Below are 18,678 nucleotides of genomic sequence, written 5' to 3' on the forward strand. Positions count from 1 at the left end.
ACTTGGAACAAGCTTAGCAAAGCACAGGGACCACGGTTCAATCCCCCAGCATCACATGCCAACCAGCTCCCCCCCCCCCCGTGGGCTGAGCTGGCCACACACACACACACAAATGAATAAATAAAAAATCAAAGTGTAGGATAGACTTATAACATTTTGGTGTTGCAAACAGTGCAAAAAAACTTCACTGATTTGTTTTTAACAGTAAGTAATTTTTAGGAAACACTACTTGTCAGCCTAGTAGCAAAGAGTTTCCATAATTGTGTGAACAGGCAATTAAACTACTCTTCCCCTTTTCAACTATGTATTTGTATAAAGTTGAGTTTTCATGCTTTAACCAATACAATTATTATGAAGAGGTGGGTAGGAGAATCTAGTTGTAAAGAGACTTGTAAAATTGGAAGGTTCAGTTTTTTGTTTGCGATGTTGGGATATGAATCCAAGCCTTGCATATATTAGATAGGTTATTACTGTACTATACCTCCAAGACGCCTTAAAGTTTTAATGCTACTAATGGGAATTTTTAAAAAGTCCTGTCTTACAAAGTTTGTACTGCTATTACATTACCTGAGACTGTGTAATTTATAAAAAACAAAAGTTCTTTTCTCATAGTTCCATCTCTTGGAAAGACCAAGATCAAGTTGTCAGCATCATCAGTTGTCTAATGAAAGTCCAGTTTCTGTTTCCAAGATAGTGCCTTGAATGTCATGTCTTTAGAGGGGAATACTGTGTCCTTGTGGGACAGAAGGTTGGAAAGGTAAAAAGGGGGCCAAATTTCTGCATCAATACCTTTTATTACAGCATTGATCTTTTCATGAGGACAGAGCCCTCATGACTTAAGTGCCTCCCAAAAGACCCCACTACCCAACACTATTGTGTTGGTCATTAAGGTTCCAATACATAAAGTTCAAGAGACACTTTCAGACCAAAATAAATCCATTCTGGTCATCTCTGTAAACAGTGTGTTAAAATATGTTGCAACTGGGCTGGTGAGATGGCTCAGTGGTCTAAACCACCTACTTAGAACAAGCTTAGCAAAACACAGGGACCGCGGTTCAATCCTCCAGCACCACATGCCAGCCAGCCCCGCCCCCTGGTGGGCTGAGCTGGCCCCACACAGGGCTGAGCTGGCCACACACACACACACACACACACACACACAAATTTTTAAAAAATATGTTGCAACTTAAGTATCCCATTTTATTACTTGTTTTATGCTTCTTTTTCTGTTTTCCCTTTATGTTATTTAATTGTCCATCCTAAGTGGATAATAAAAGGTCAGTCTTTATTATGTAATGTGTTTTTGACTATACCTTCTGTGTAGTGGTTGCCATTTAGGCGTTTAAGTCATTAAGACTGGTAATTTCTTTTGATGTATCTTCAGTTATACATTTCTTTTGAGCTTATCAAGTATGTATTTTGTATTTTTGTTACTTTTTTTCAACTTGGTTCCATTATTATTATGATTCTCTTATTGTACAGATTGTCTATCTTTCTGTTCCTTCCAAGAGTGTTTGACTAAACTTATTTTATAGATTGTATTTTTTATGATATGTCTAAGACATCTTTACTAACATATAGATCATAATTTTTTTTTTTCTTTTGAGACAGGGTCTTGCTATATATAATTCAGGATGGCCTTAAGCTCATTTTGTAGCCCAGGCTGGTCTTGAACTTTGTGCCTCACAGCCTTCGGAGTGTTGTGGTTACAGGCGTGTGTCACCATACCTGGCTTCAAAGAGTTTTACCCCATCATTCCTAAAAGTTTTATGTTTAACATTTATTTAACTTTATGATGAATTTTTAGTTACTTTTGCATAAGATCTGAAATATAAGTAAGCTTTCCCATGAATAAATATTTAATTGATCCAGAGCCATTTGTTAAAAAGACTACCTTCCTCCATTAAATATTTTTCTGTCCTTGTCAAAAGTAACTTGGCTGTTCTTGTGTTCATTTATTTTATATTCAAATTCATAGAGTCCTATGAATTTGGGGTTCTCTATTCAAATTCATAGGTCTTTGTCCTCCCATGTATAAGTGCACAATCTTGATTATTAGAGCCATATAATAAGTCTTAAAGTTGGGTAGTGATTTCTTTCACATTTTTATTAGTAGTATTTGAATTCTAATTCCTGTACTTTACTGTATGAATTTTAGGATAATCTTGCATATATTTACAAACTTTTTACTTGGACTTAATAAGAATTTTATTAAATTTATAAATCAGTTTTGAGAGTATTGACATCTTTTGTGTTTCTTCCTTTAAACCATGAACACTACTTATTCTCACAACTTAGTGATACAACTTAAAATCTTTTTATCAATGTTTTATAGTCTTCAATATAAGTCTTATACAATTTTTGTTAGATTTATGCCCAAGGATTCCCTTTTTTGCTTGCATAAATAATGTAATTTTAATTTCTTCATATTCATTGTTAATGTTTAGAAATGCAGTTGATTTTTTGCATGTAAATCTTTTCTCATCATTTATTGTGATCTTGTTGAATTCACTTATTTGTTGGTAGTTTTTGTTTGGGGGTTTTGAAGTTTCACCAAGATTTTCTATAGTGACAATCTGCAAATATAAACAATTTTTTTTCCTTTTCAATCTATATGTCTTTTATTTGCTTTATTGAATTTGTCACAGGTTCCATATAATACTAAGAGTAGTACTTTTTTTTTTTTTTTTTTGGAACCAGGGATTGAACTCAGGCCTTTGTGCTTGCCAGGGAAGCTCTTAGAGTAGTACCTTTTTTGAGTTTTGAGGGAAAAATATGATGTTAGTTGTCACCTTTTTATAATTTTTTTTAACCAAATTGAAGAAGTTGACCTTTATTTCTAGTTTCATGAGAGTTTTTCTTATAAGTGGTATTGGATTTTATCAAATCCACTTTCTTAATCAGTTGATTTGACCACATGACTTTTGGTTTTGGCCTGTTCATATTGTGAATTATGCAAACTTATTTTTTAATATTAAGTCGACTCTTTGAAACAAACTAGTTAAATTTATGATTTTTCCTATGTATTCCCTGGCAAACTCAAGCTCCTGAGTTTGATCCCCAGTAACCCCTACCCCCTAAAAGAAAATCTTCCTGTGTAGTACTGAGTTCTGTTTGCTAATGTTGTCAGTCAGCTGCAGATTGTTTTGCTTAGTTTGGATAGAACCCATAAATTGGCACAGTGCAGCTCCCTTGATGTTAATGGCTTCAGGCTTTGAGTGTTCTCAGCACTCATTTATTTTATTCCTGTTAGCCTCATTCTTTTTATTTTATTTATTTTGCCCCATTCTTTTTTTCTTGTTTTTCCATAGTCAAGTTTTGGTCATATGTAGATTTATATAAGAATTTTACCCTGGTTCCGCAAAAAAAAAAAAAAAAAAAAAAAAAAAAAAGAAGAAGAAGAAGAAGAAGAATTTTAAGAAAACAGACTGCTGGGAACAGTCCTTTGTAGTAGCTACAAAGTATTATTTTTATTTTATGGATGAGAACATTAAATGGTGAAAGGTTAAATAACTTACAGTCATATAACTATTAACTATTTTAGTTGGGGATATGACTTACCCTTTGACGGGATAGGATACTATCTATATAGAAAGTTTTTTCTTTTTTACAATGCCTGTTTGATATTTTCATCTTGTCTTTTACGTTTTTTAGAACTTCAATCATTTATATTATGTAAAACAACACTTCTTTGCCTAAAAGTATTCCTTTGAGTTCTAAATCTTATAAGATTTGGACTTTTAATTTCTTCTGGCTATTTCATTTTCAGTTAATTTTATACCTACTATAAGCTAGAGTATGCCTCTTTTGAAACATTCTGTTTCAGGTGAATGTGACTTTTTAAAAAGTTGCAGTAAATGTGAAATGAAAGTTATCATTTTAGCCAGTTTTCAATGTATAATTCATTGGTGTTCAGTACATAGTGTTGTGCTGTCACCACTGTCCATTGCTAGACTTTCTCATCATTCCAAACAAAACTTTTGTGTCCTTTTAAAGAATGATTTATTTCCTGTCTGTCCTCCCATGGGAACTTTTATTCTGATTTCTATTTCTACAAAGTAGTGGTTCTTAGATACCACATAAAAGTATGTTTGTCCTTTTGTTTGTAGCTTGAATGTAGCATGTTTTCAAGGTTCATCTTTGTTATAGCATGTTGTCTGTGTTTCCTTTCAGTTCCCTTGTGTACTATATACCCAGAAATGCAATCACTATGTTAACATATTCTGTTTAGTATTTTTCAGATGCTAAAGTACTAATTCCCACAGTACCACACCATTTTATATATCCGCCTACAATTCAGTAGGGCTCCAATTGTTCTTTTTTTGGATTTAACTATTCTATTGTGTGTGAAGTACTGTTCCATTATGATTTTTATTTGGGTTTCCTTAGTGATGTATGATGTTGAATATATTTTCATATGATTATTGGCCATTTCTGGTATTTTTGGAGAAATGTCTATTCAGGTTTTTGCTGATTTTATTTTATTTATTTTTTATTTTTTGGTTTTTGCTGATTTTAAAGTGAGTTGTTCATTGGTTATTGAATTGTAGTGCTGTGCTATTATTAATAGTTAATAATTCCCTTATCAGATATATTTGCAAATATTTTCTGCTATTCGTTGGGTTATTATTGTATATAGTGATTGTATATGTCTTTTGGTTCCAGTTGGTTAATGGCAGTGTTTACATCTGCTGTTTTCTCTAATTTTGACTGGGGTCTGTCCGTTATTGAAGATGGGTTATTGAAATCTGCTGAAACTTTTATGTTTTAAGTTTATAACTTGTAGGGCTGGGGAGATAGCTCAGTGGAATAAGTGCTTCCCTGGCAAGCGCAAGGGCCTGAGTTCAATCCCCAGTTCCGCCAAAAAAAAAAAAGTTTATAACTTGTAGGTGAATCGAGCCTTTAATTAATGTATAATGTCTTTTGTGTCTTAGATTAAGTTTAAAATCTTTTTTGTATGGTATTAGTTTACCCAGCTCAATGTTTTGTTTGTTTGCTATTTATGTGGGATATCTTTTTCTTTTTGTGTTTTTTTTTTTTTTTTTTTTTTTTTTTTCCAGGATTGAATTTAGACCCTTGCGCTTGCCAGGGGAGCGCTTATTCCACTGAGCCATCTCCCAGCCCCCCCCCCCTTTTTTAAGATAGGCTCTTGCTCTGTAATTCAGGGTGGTCTTGAGCTGACTTTGTGTAGCCCAGGCTGGCCTTGAACACGCGGTGATCTGATCTTTCTGCCTCGTTTGTCCAGTCACTGGAATTACTGGCTCGCACCACCACCTGAGCTGTTTTTCTGTCTTTTCTCTTCCAGTTGACTCACATTCTTAGGTCTAAAGTGAGCCTCTTTTAGATAACATATAGTTGGTCAAAGCATATTTTAAAATTTTATTTTGTCAGCTTATGATTGGAAAGTTTAATCATTTATATTTAATTACATCTTAGCACCAGAATATTTTATTTCATTTATTTCTTTTTCTTTGTTGATATTCTCATTTATCCTTAGTTTTCCTACTTTACTTGTTGCTGTTTCTTTTAGCTCTTTGAATGCACTTTAAAACAGTTGGTGGGCTGTGTCTAGTAACTCTAGTATTTAGGCTTTCTTAGGCATAGTTTCACTTATTTTATTCCTCTGAATGAGTGATATTTTTCTTTGTATATTTTGTTTATATTGAAAACTAGCCATTAAATCGTTATAGTGTGTTAACTTTGGAATCTAGTTTTTTTTTCTATGTTCATGAGTTTTTGGTTTTGTTCACTCAACTAATATTTGGACAGAAATATTCATGTTTCACATTGTACAAGTTAACACTAAAAAAGACTTAAAAAAAAATCTCTAGCCTTCGCAGATTTGTTTTCTGCTGGGGCATTCCTTTGCCACGTAACTAAGATTGTGATATGTTTTGCAATCAGCCTAAGGTGAAAGCTTAGAATCTTTTCAGATCTTTTTTCAGTGTGCTTTTTTGCCTGGGTGCAGGTGACTTTCTAAACTCTTATGTTCAAGGCTGCTTTTCAATGATCATATTTCCTAAAGTATCTCACCAACATCTCTGGGCCTAGCTGGTCTCTTGTGTTTGTTGTGTCTGTAGTTCGCCCATCTCCGGCCATTGATCTCTTGCCTCAGGTGTTAGTTTACAGCAGCCTTCCTTGTAGCTTTTATGAGCAATCTGCTGCTTTCCTACCTGAATTCCAAGGCATGTGAAACAGATGAGGTCCTTGCTTAGTCCCTTAAGTTTCTCTCAGGTAAGAATGGACATGTACAATAATTTTCCTCTGTTCCCTTGACTTCAAATATTGGGTGAATGGGAACCAGTCTATCAGCTACTGAAGACTGTACGTGTTCTTGCCCGGGGACAGGGTGGGACAAAAGCAAGTAAGTTGCCAAATTCTTTCTATTGCTTTGAGGATAGCTTTTACTTAATTGGATTCATTTGCTATGAAACTCCATTTTCCAGAGCTCCTACAGAATGGCTGAAATAGCTTCTGGTTGTTTATATCTGTTGTGATCTTTAACTGAGTTTGTAGGGAAGAAGAGCTTGGATCTTCTAGTCTACCAGTTTGCTGACATCTGGTAGTAACATAAAAGTATGCTGCAGTATATGTAACATAAAACTTACCATTTTAGGGCTGGCGAGATAGTTAGGAAACTTAAGCGCCTACTTAGGCAAGTGCAGGGAATGGAGTTGGATCCCTGGTGCCACATTCTATGCAGGCTGTACCCCCAGGCACGCTGAGCCAGCCACCAAGTCCAGGTGTGGTGGCACACGCTTGTAATCCAGCACTGGGGAGGCTGAAAATAGAAGGATCACTCTGAATCCGAACTGCATAGTGAGACCCTGTACCAAACACATTTAAAAAATAAATAAATAAACTTACCATTTTGTGTATTTCTAAAAAAGTATACAGTTCACTAACATCATTCACATTGTTATGGAGCTGTCATCAATGCCACTTTAATTACAAATAACTTGACTTCTTTTGTATTCTTCCATTTGACCTTTCAGTTGTTGCATATGCTGTTAAGTTCTTCTCAGAGTTATCAGCATTCCGGATGCCCTTCAATTTTCCTTCCCCTCTTTTTTTGTTCTCACTGCAGATTTTTGGCCTGATTGCCTCCCAGATGTCAGCTTTTTCCAGGGTTTTATTCTTTGCTCTATTTCGTTTTGCCTGTTTGTTCTCCTTGGCTAACTGCTTCTGTTCTCATGGTTAAGGGTGCTCTCACGACTCCCACAGATATGTGGTAGTCCCAATTTCTGTTGAAGTCAGACTTATATTTTAAGCTGCCATCTAGTTATCGATAAAATGATGTCCCTTGGAGACCTCAAATTCATTATATCCAAAATACATATTTTTTCTTTCCAAATTATAGCCTCTGCCTTGGTTAAGGAAGTTGCTATGTGGTTATATGAAATAGAAAAAAATAGTAAAATTGGTCTCACAATCATATAATCATTGTAAGTTCTTCCTGTCCCTCTCTCAGTTACACATAATTGCTTCTAGGGCTCCTTTCCTATTTCTCTCTTCAGTTTAGTTCAGTCTTTCATCCTCTTGTTATAGTAGTACAAACTCCTCCTAATTGTTGCCCTTTCACCCCCTCTCTTCTGATTCTCACTTAGCATTTTCATTGCCAATATTTACTAAAATAAAAACAAGTCAAGTAAGTCTCTTTTCTGTAAATTCCATTGATTACAAGTGGATATAAGATGATAATTACCCAAATTCTTAGTCTGGTTTTTCCATATCTTTTAATATTTCCTAGCCCACTTCATAACTTGGTCTCCTAAATTTGCTACCCTTCATAGTCCAGAGAATTCTGTTCTTATGCTGATTTTTTTCCTCTCGCTTGATTGCCTTGGCACACCTCTGCTTTATTCCTTCTAAATTCTGTTCTGATAGCACACACTTATAACTCCAGCACTTAGGAGGCTTTGGCAGGAGGATTGCTGTGAGTTCAAGGCCATCCTGGACTCATAGTGGGTATAAGACCAGCCTGAACTGCTTAGTAAGACCCTGTCTCAGAGTGGGGGGAGATTGAGTTCATATTTATCTCTTCTGTGAGGCCCCAAAGGATTACAGAGTTCGTTGTTTATGTAGTGTGTACTCATAACACTTGGTTTATTTATTTTTTCTACTTACCTCTGAACTTCCAGAGTCAGGAAGTATTTTATTTTTTTCCTCTTTCCTACAGCAGAGGACACTGATTTATAAATAAATACAGCGTAGTATTCTATACAATAGTTCATATAACTGGGAGCACAAAGAAGGCCATTGTTAACATTGTCTCAGTGTTTGAGAAGGCAGCACAAAGTAAGGAATATTTGAGGAAGTCTGAATATGTGTTCGCATTCATACAGGTGACTAGAGCAGGTGCAAAGGCAGTGGAAGAGAATGAGCAAGTCTTCCTTGGGAAGTGGCTAGTGTAGCACACTGTGCGCAGTTAAAGAAAATGAGGCTGGAAAAGCAGAGTTGGTAACTGACTGGGAGAGCCGTTGTTGGGTGTTCTAAGTAATTTGAATCACTTAATTTTTTTAACTGTAATTGCTCTGAGAATGATTGATGTGAATGTAATAATGTCACACTGGTTAAACAGATTCTAATATTTAGTGTCAGGTTCTTCAAATTTCCTGAGGAAATTTTGTTTCATTTTCAATTTTGAGAATTTCTCTAGTGGGTGATTATTGAAAACATTCATAAGTACTAAATATATTCTTTAAATGGTTTATTTTCTGTCATTAAAATTTGATAACACAATTTCAGTATCAAAACTCAGTTTATTTTAGAAGTAATTTGTTTTTCATAAGCTGCAGTCATGCAAGCATAGTCATTGGATTTGGGGTAAAGTCGCCTGTATGAATGTGAACACATATTCAGACTTCTCCAAAAGTAAGACTTAGGTTTAGAAGAATAACCACTTAGAGTTTGAAAGTTTGCAAAAGAAATATGGATGTTTCTTATATGTAGGTGGCATTTCATCCTTCCTACTGCCTTTATGTTTTCATGTCATTTACGTAAACATGTTGTGCCTGACTGGCAAGTGCAAGGCCCTGAGTTCAATCCCCAGTACCAAATAAATTAAATAAATACATAAGTGTGTTATTTCTAATGGATTTAATCTTAAATGATATTTTACAAAAACTACACTTTTGTAGCTTAGAACTATTCCCCAAACTGAAGTTTGTGGTGGTCTTCAGTTGAATAATTTTTTTTACTTCTCATTTTGATTAAGCTTGATGAGATAACAGCTGGGGCTCTCCTCTCTGCTTATCAGTGCTGCTGAAAAGTGTGAAATGTTGATACTTCAGAGTCTTATAGCGTGTTACATTTTTAATTATGGCTGTCTTTGTATGCATATATAAAAATGCTTCTTTGTAACTTATTTTAAAATATAACTATTGTAAGTGGTCTACTTACTGCCTTTGTTCAACTGTTGTTAACAAAGAATTAATGACTAATTCATTGGTCCTTCTCTTATATACCTTGTACTTCTGTTGTAGTGGTGACTCTTTTTACCAGATAGAACATAAACTTTAAGAAAAGGCAGATGTGTTATGTATTATTACTTAATGGAGCTTCGGAGCATTGACTAAAAGTCAGGATTTCTTGCCTCAGCTTATGGTTGGACATACGCTTTGCTTGTGTTGTGCAGCGATTTCTTTACTGCCTTAAGGTAGAAGCCCAAATCATTCTCCACTTCCCTATTTCACTCACTCTCCCTTGACAGCTTCAGTTGGCATCTATATGCTTTAGGTTATGCTTAAAGAATATAATTTTATTTATCTAATAAAAAACATAATTTTTGCTAACAGACAATATGGAAAACAGAACAACTCATACTGCTATAAATTAAACATGGTAACAGATCCAAATACCTAGTGGTGATAGGTAGTTAATAGAGGCAGCTAGGGTTTTTTTTTTTTTTTTTTTTAAATAACAAATACATTGTCAAATGCTATGATTGGGCACATTAGGGAAGATATTAATGTCATGACCTAAAATTTATTCTTTTTTTTTTTTTTTGCAGAACCGGGGATTGAACTCAGGTCCTTGCGCTTGCCAGGGAAGCGCATATTCCACTGAGCCATCTCCCCGGCCCCCCTAAAATTTATTCTTAAGGTTTTGTGATCATATAATTAAAATGCCTATTTTTTGTTTACGTCATTCTTATCTCTAGGGAGACTAATTTGTAGTTTTCAAATGTCAGTTATAGAAATAGAAGTAGGACTATTGAGAGCAAATACGTAACACCTCACTTCTCACAAATCTGTTGAGTTATAGGTAGGCACTTGGGGTTCAGAAAGATGTGAATTGCTTTCCCAACAGTAACATTTAGATTCTTTTTTCTTTGGAATGCAGTTGCTTGGGAGTTATGCGACCCTCCTCTTCCCCCAAGTTTTAAGTCTTTTGAAAAATCTGGAATTATGTTATTAATTATTAAAGTTATTTTTCTCCTTAGTATTGTCCAGTTATATAATCCATATCTACCAAAGAGTGACACTGTAGTAATGAAGATAATTCAGGATTACCTGAATGTCTTGCTTCTGCCATGTGGCATGGTAGTGTTTGAATAGATGCCACTCCGTTTCAACACTGTGTAGTATACCATCCCATAGCCCTGTACTTACTTCTTAGGTAATATTTACATGTTCACTTCATTGGTTGTACTAGAATGTACTGTAGGTTTTTAGTGAGTATGTAAGAAATGAAGATACATACGTTAGTAAGAGGAAGCAAAATGTGAAATTTCATGTTATTAGGAAGTGAAAAGTGCATGAATTGAAACACTTGCACACAGTCTGTGTTGATTTCCTGATCCCATGCCTGGCAGATTTAAAAGGTGAAAAGTCTATGTGTAAAACTTTAAAAAAAAACCCTTTCTTCTCTTAATACTTGTGTAACTTTATGCAGGATATTAAGTGGACACAAGCTATACAAGTGAGGGGAAATTAAATATTAAAGTATGTTGTATTTTTTTAAAAATGAAAGTGTTTTAATGTAATTCAGAAAACTCTTTCTTTCTTTCTTTAGGATGGATTGGATGCTTTGGTGTATGATTTGGATTTTCCTGCCTTACGAAAAAACAAAAATATTGACAACTTTTTAAGCAGATGTAAGTTTTGTGGTGGTTGATGACAGACTGCATATAACTATTTCCTGATTTAGATAGCTCAGGCCCTCCCATTTTTTCATCTACTTTTTGTATATTTCATTAATAATTCATACATATTATTAATGGAAATTGTAAAAGAAATTTTATTATTAGTCAGTTTGGTACCTAGAGAATCTACAGTATTTTGCAGAGATGGGAATGAAAAATATTTAACAAGTATGTTTTTAAAATCCAGAAAGCCAAACATGGTGGCACATGTTTGATATTACAGCTTCTCAGGATGCTGAGGCAGGAAGGTCATGAATTGAAGGCAAGCCTGGGCAACTAACAAGAGAGAGAGGGAAAGAAAGGGAGAGCAGGAAGGAAAGATGGAGGGCAGGAAAAAAGAATGAATGAACAAACGAACAAACTAGAACTATAAGTGGTAATAAAGTGCTTGTGTAGTAAATGTGAAAGAAGAAGGGACTGGAGTGATAACTCCAATGGCAGAAGCGCCTGTCTGGCAAGCACAAAGTCCTGAGGGTTGGGCGCAGGGACGGAGGGGTGAGGGAGTGAGGGAAGGGGGAGGGAGAGAGGAAGGGAGAGAAAATAACAAAAACTATATAAAAAAGTAAATATATATATTATTCAAATAATGTATTCATTCCTTCTTGTTCTTTTGTGAATGAGTTAACAATTGTATTTCAAAATCTGCAGGTAAACATACATTACATATGGAAAATCTTCCTAAGATAAAAGAACTTTTCCTCATGAAAGCTGTTTCATATTTAAGGTTTAAAGATGTTTTGTTCTAAAAACTTTTTGAATTTTTATATTTATCAAGTGTAATGTACTTAAACAGTTTCAAATTCTTCAAGAATTAATAATAAGCTCTAGACCAGAAAATCCTCCTCTACTTTCTTTATTAATCTGTTTATAAACAATACACCTAGACACAATTGGGTCAGGTTGGTTTGGATGTTCTCTCTCAAGTTTGTTTTTGAGACAGTGTTTCACTATGCAGTTCAAGTTAGCCTCAAACTCACTATGTCCTCTAGGCTGGCCTTGAACTTGCAGTAGTCCTGCTTAAGCCTCAAGGAAGAGCCAAAGTTCACCTTAATTGGAAATGTGGAGGAAACTTTAGGAACAGACAGTATAAACAACTTTTGAGCATTTCTGCTGCAGTGGAAATATGAGTAATGTAATTACTCAATTCTGTTGACAGAAATAAGATCAGGAAAAAAATTTAGGAAAATAGCTTGATACACAATTCAATTTAGAGGAAATTTTAGTGATGCAAGAGAAAAAGAGGATAATTTCTGAGTAATGAATGGTCTTGATCTAGTGAAAAAGAATGACATCCATTATATAAGTGGTTGGGTTGACTGAAGATACGTGTAGTCTGTTGTGAAAGCTGCAAAGATCAAATGTATGTGTACATAATGAAAACGTAAGTATAAATTTGGTAGCAGTTTTCCTAAAGTTTCATTTGTTTTAGTGTAGTAACCAACAAGAACATTAGTCATGCTTGAGGATCAGTAGGAGTTGTGAGTATGAAAAAAAAGACAATGAAATGTGGTACGTAGGAGAATGAGAACATGGATAGGGAACTATATGACTGCTATGCAGAATTAAGGGCCACCTTAATTTTTGTGATTTTTGAATTAAAAATAGAATCAGTCAATACAGTTTTATGTATTCATCCTCACATACTCAGCTGCATGAGTGCTGATACAGATTATTTGGAGAGTTGTATTTAACTATGTGGTTTTGCCAAACTAAATGAAGTAGAAAATAGCTGAAGGCATTAAGGTGTATACAAGAGAGTGAGTATAATTGTGCAGTTTAAGCTGAGTAGAGAGTAAAGAGCGGTAATCACTGCAGGGAGGACAGTAATAGATAGGATGGCCTGATGGAATTTAAGATTGTTGTTAAAAGACAGTAGTGGGTATATTGACTGTTTTTACCATAAAGAAATGATAATGTTTGAAGAAGTGGATACATTAAAAAAAAAAAAAGAAGTGGATACATTTAACCAATTGAAATGTTACACAATATATACATGAATTGAAGCATCTTATTACCCCATTAATGTGTATAATTTGTAAGTTTTTGTTTATCATTAAAAATACATGGAAAAAGATGTTAGTGTGACTGAGCATGAAGGCTAAGAAAATGCATAATGTGTGGAAAGTTTTAAATTGAAAATATAGGAAGGTGATAATTGCTGGTGATAACGAGGTCTGCTCTGTCACCATGGAAATGTCAGGGAAAGATAGAGGTGCAAATCACTGAAGGAAAGAAGTAAATATTTTGAGAAGCTGAGGGTGTTTTTTTTTTTGTTGTTTTTTTTTTTAAGTGTTACCGGTGGTTATATGAAAATCACTAAAAATTAAAACAGGATATGGGAGAGATGAAAATCGAGAACATTGTCTAGAATAAGATATGATGATGTTAAGAGTCAGTAGATTATATCAGTGAGAGGTACAAGGAGATATAATCCAATATAATAAAAATCAGATCTTGCAGATTTAGGGATGGGGACATAGAGATAGCAGTGGAGTTAACCTCTTCTCCTTTTAGGTTCAGTAAACTAAATGTAGGAAGAGAGAGGCTTTCACTTAAGACCTACGAGGAAAGTCTCTTCCTCATTACAGTAGGGTTTGGCAAACTACAAACCAGTAGGCTAAATTTGGCTCATTGAGTTTCTGTATAACTCATGAGCTAAAAAGTATTTTTTAATTTTTAATTATTAGATACAGCATCTTGTACAGCAATTAACCACTAGGAATAATGTATGCAATGTTAATTATTGAAACTGTCCTGCCAATTTGGTTTGAAACTGTCTCATTACTATTTGTTTCTCAATAAAATTATGGAAAAAAAAAAACAAAGAAAATAAGAAAAAAAATTATTAGGTATATATGAAGACACGAAATTATACAAGATTCACATTTCATAAATAAGACTTATCAGAACATTGCTATACTCAATATGTATTTTCTATGATTGCTTTTGTGCTACTACAGATGAATTGAATGGTTGCAACAGAGAACATATATGGCACTCATTGCTTCATACTGCTGCACAGTATTAATTATAGTTAATTGGTGTTTTGAGTGCCATGTGTGTCACTATATGAGGGCTTTCTTGTACGACCAATGAATTCTCATTATATCTGAACAGAAAGAATGTACTTCTGGTATTATTCTTTAGTGGCACAATGGAATATGGATTATTTTATCAAGTGGGATGACAAGGCATTATGTTTTTTCTATAGTGAAATATGCTAAAAGAATAAGCTATATAGCAACATTATCAGACTAAGCAGCATTTATACGAGTCTCAACTTATAAGACAGCAGTGACCCCCACCCCCCCGCCCCGGCCTGCAGTGCCTGGTTGCAGCTTGGGTGGTGATGGTTTTGGTACTCGAAGCAGAGATTAAAGATTTGCTCCTGGGAGTGGTAACTAGGCTATGATCTCCAGCACGCAGCTTCCCATTCTGGCCAACCAGCACTCCTACCTCTGCTCATGCTCGAGTGATCTCATCAACCCGGTCCTATGGCACTCTTGGCCAAGGCACCCTCAGTATGCCCCCTCCTGTGATGGCGGTGGAGATCCAGCCTATGCCGCTGACCTGCAGGACCATCCTGTTGCAGCAGGTCGAGGGGTTCCAGGAGGTGGTGAACATGGCTGTGATTATTCCCAAAGAGGAGGGCATCAGTGTGTCAGAAGATAGGACAGTTCATGTTTGGTTAGAAAGAGACAATGGACAGTATTGCCCAAGCATATACCATGCAATGCCTTCTCCATATTCACGCATGTCTTTTAACCTGGAAACAAGACTGTTCATAGGTCTAGACAATGGTACAGTCTCAGAGTTTATTTTGTCCGAAGTCTATAACAGAATGACTCCTGTGAAAAGCTGTCAAGCACATCAAAGCAGAGTTATGATGATCTGTTTGTCTTCGAGTTGGAGTGGGTGCTGAGCAGGGATAGGACAGTTTGCCTCACATTGCTCCGAGAGTGGTTAGCATCTGAGAGGTTATCACACTAGTGCCATTGGCCTCAGACCTGCAATTTGACATTGAAACTCAGCATGTTTATTGGTGACCACTCAGGCCAAGTGACAATCCTTACACAGGAGCAAGAAAACTGCACATTGATCACGACGTTAAGAGGACACACAGGTGGGGTGACTGCTCTCTGTTAGGACCTAGCCTGGTGGGTATTGTGCTTAGGCAGTTCCACCAAGCTGTCATCATGTGGACCGTTGGTGGGAGGAAAGGAACAACTGTCGAACTCTAAGGACACAGTGACAAGGTCCAGGCCCTCTCCTATGCACAACGCACACAGCAGCTCATTTCCTGTGGTGGTGACAGTGGCATTGTCATCTGGAACATCACTGTAGAGTGGCAGAGGACCGCTGAATTGGACAGTGATTCCTGCCAAAAGTCTGATCTACTGTTTTCTGGAACTTCAAGCAAATGTGGACAATAAGAAAATTGGCCTAAGACAGAACCATTGCCACAAGTGCAGCTCCCAGCGCTCCTCCATCCCCATGATGGGCTTCAAGTTTGAAGTGGGGTCTGTGACAGCTGTCAGGAGGCCGTCACAGATAAAGAACATGCACCCACAGCTACTTTCTATGACAGTAAACATAACATTGTGCATGTGCATTTTGATGAAACCAAGGGATGGTCACTGACTTCTGGAACTCACAAAGTGATTGTTATGGGATATGATCCCAGAAGTGCCTTGATGACTCTCTCAGCCTCAGAAAGGTAGTATTTATTAAAGAAATGGTTGCTTTAACCCAAATGATTGCTGGAGAAGTAAAGTAAGTACACGTGTGAGAAATAGAAGAAATTAAAGACCATAGATGAATGTGCATCTCATCTACATAGTTAGCAATGAACTAGCAAAAGAACATTCACAGGGACTTTCCAACTTGTTAGTACAATATAAAAAAGATGGTTTTTTAATAAATGGTGTATGCAACCTGGCTGTGCTGCATTGTAAGTATGCAGAAAAACATCTGTGTTAGGTATTTAATTTTTATATTTTGTGGCCCTCCATTTTACCTGTTGCTTTGTGTGTGGGAGAAATAAGATAACTATCTGTTCAGAGTATTTTGGTTATTATAAAGTAGTTCTGGTCCATGTTTTCTTCATTGTGGCATGTGGCCAGCATCTTTTACTTCTTTTATTTCATCTACTTGTAACTTCTCTGCTTTTTTCATGAGTATATTTATGTGTTTATTTCCAGGATTCATGCTTTTGTTTTTTTTTAGGGGAGAGATTAGAAGACCATTTATATGGCTCCACTAGCCAACTTCTTAGATCACCTAAAGAATGATCCATTTCTGTTATTTGACCTGTTCATGTTCTGAGTAGAAATGACTTCCATGCTTTTGCCTCAGGTTTTTGTGTTTCCCACTTTAGAAAATGCTATGAGAAAAATGTTCCCAACATCATTTTCCCAGAAGTAGATGATTAGAACTCAAGAGCTTCAACCCTCAGTGCTTGGATCACTTTGCATCAAGTGGGGCCTATTGAGCCTCTTGTATGTTAAGGGTGTTTTTTGTTTTGTTATATTGTGTTATGTTTTACATAGCCCTTACAACGTTCAAAACAAAAACTACAAGCTCCAAGAATAAATGTCATTAAGATTTATATATAAAAAAGACAGCAGTGGTTATGAATAGAATGGAATGTTTCTATCACAGTTGAATTACAGAAAAAAAAACAAGACCATAGTCTCCTAAGTTTACCAGTGGTTTGTTAGCCAAGCAGAGAAAGCTATTTACTGATAGTTGTGATTATAGCAGCCAAACAAATTTGTACAGAGAAAAGTCTGCTAAAGAGTTTTAGCCTTGGCATCCAAGGGCAGCGATGGTGAACCTTTTAGAGCTTTCAGAAAAAGAGGAAAAAATAAATTTTGTAAAACACACAAAATAGTTAAGATAGTTATAAAGCCAGTTTCTCTTATTTCATTGAAAAGAAAGATTTATTTGGATAGTATTTGATGCTTGTAGCTTGTTCTCTGAGTACCTACTATGAAGACAGCAATGTATAATGTATTATTGTTACTCTCCTATTAACTTGATTTCAAATTCTTGTTTCATCTTATTTCTGTTTTTCTTGTCTTTAAAAATTAAGAAAAGAGGGCTAGAGTAATAGCTTAGCAGTCAAAGCACCTGCCTAGCAAGTGCAAGGACCCAGGTTAGATCCCCGATACCACATGCTGTGCCAGCCCTGGGACTCTGGACCCCCCCATGCTGGCCACTAAAACTGGTGTGTAGCACATACCTGTAATCCCAGCACTGGGTTGGCTGAGACAGGATCACTGTAAGTCCAACCTGTATAATGAGACCCTGTACCAAATAAATAAGTGAATGAATGAATGAATGAATGAATGAATGAATGAATGAAGAAAGGGAAAGAAAAACCAGCCTGTGTAGTGAGATCTTGTACCAAATAAATGAATAAATGGAAGGAAGGAAGAAAAAAGAAAAGAAACAAAAAACCAGGCCACTGCAGCATGCATACCATAGGTTTGCCACCACTAGAGATAAGGCTTAATGGTAGAATGCTAGCTGGCATGCTTAAGGTCCAGGGTTCAAGCCAGGACCAGAGGGTTGTTAGCCTATGGGCAAGAGTTACTCAGAGAAAGATGTTAGAAAGCAACATAAATTGCCAATTAAAGACTGAGTTGTTTTCCTTGACTGTGGTTTATTTGAAGACTCAATACAGAGTTTGAAGGGAGTGAAAAATTACCCTATAATTTACCTTATGGTGTGCAGGAAGCTTGATTTTTATATCCTTTATAATTTGAATCATGTGAAACTAAATTAACATTCATTTGCTAATTATTTTTCTTAGCTTTGTAATAAGACCTATACCAGGGGTCCTGTTTGTTCCCAATTTTTAAACTATTGTCTGCTACATAGGCAGGGTTCTGAACATTTGTCTTAAATATGTCACCTTTAATTTTTAGCTCTTCCCTCATGTATTGTCACTCAGTAACCATTTGTTTTATTTTGTAAGTTTTTCCCCCCCTCCAAATCCACCTCTCTCTATTTTGGTTAATGTTAACTATAAAATGATCTTAGAGAAGAAATCATTATGAGTGTTACTAAGCAAAGATCTTAGAAAAAAAATCATCTAGTCTTCATTCTAATGTTCTGTCTTGGTGTTTTGTTATTAATTGGAGATATTTATGTTTACAGTGAACCTTAATTGTAAATCAGAGAAATGTTGGTTATGAAAAAGAATAATGAACAAACTATGTTATAATTACATCGGTCATGCTATGCTAGTTAAATATAATAAGAGTTTTCAGAGATTGGGTGTGAGGGAGAGGTGGGAAATTACTGATAGAAGGTGAAGGAAGAATTGTCTAATCTGGGATTGTACCAGTTATGTCAGAAAACAAAACTAAGGGGCTGGGGAGATGGCTCAGTAGAATAAGCGCTTCCCTGGCAAGCACAAGGGCCTGAGTTCAGTCACTGGTTCTGCAAAAGGAGGGAAGGAAGGAAGGAAGGAAGGAAGGAGGGAGGGAGGGAGGGAGGGAAGGAAGGAAGGAAGGAAGGAAGGA

The 18,678-nt window shown here is 35.8% G+C and overlaps 1 protein-coding gene and 1 pseudogene across 1 annotated transcript in view; both read left to right on the forward strand.

Moving 5' to 3' along the window:
• The window catches only part of Rock1 (Rho associated coiled-coil containing protein kinase 1), a 118,784-nt gene that overhangs the window by 20,621 nt on the left and 79,485 nt on the right, over positions 1–18,678 (forward strand). The window contains exon 2 of the mRNA XM_023720398.1: positions 11,017–11,098. Within this exon, the coding sequence (XP_023576166.1) occupies positions 11,017–11,098 (82 nt within the window). The remainder of the gene's footprint in view (positions 1–11,016; positions 11,099–18,678) is intronic.
• Positions 14,685–15,841, forward strand: LOC105742802 (annotated as a pseudogene).

The sequence above is a fragment of the Octodon degus genome, unplaced genomic scaffold, assembly GCF_000260255.1.
Source record: "Octodon degus isolate 3935 unplaced genomic scaffold, OctDeg1.0 scaffold00075, whole genome shotgun sequence".
Lineage (NCBI taxonomy): Eukaryota > Metazoa > Chordata > Mammalia > Rodentia > Octodontidae > Octodon > Octodon degus.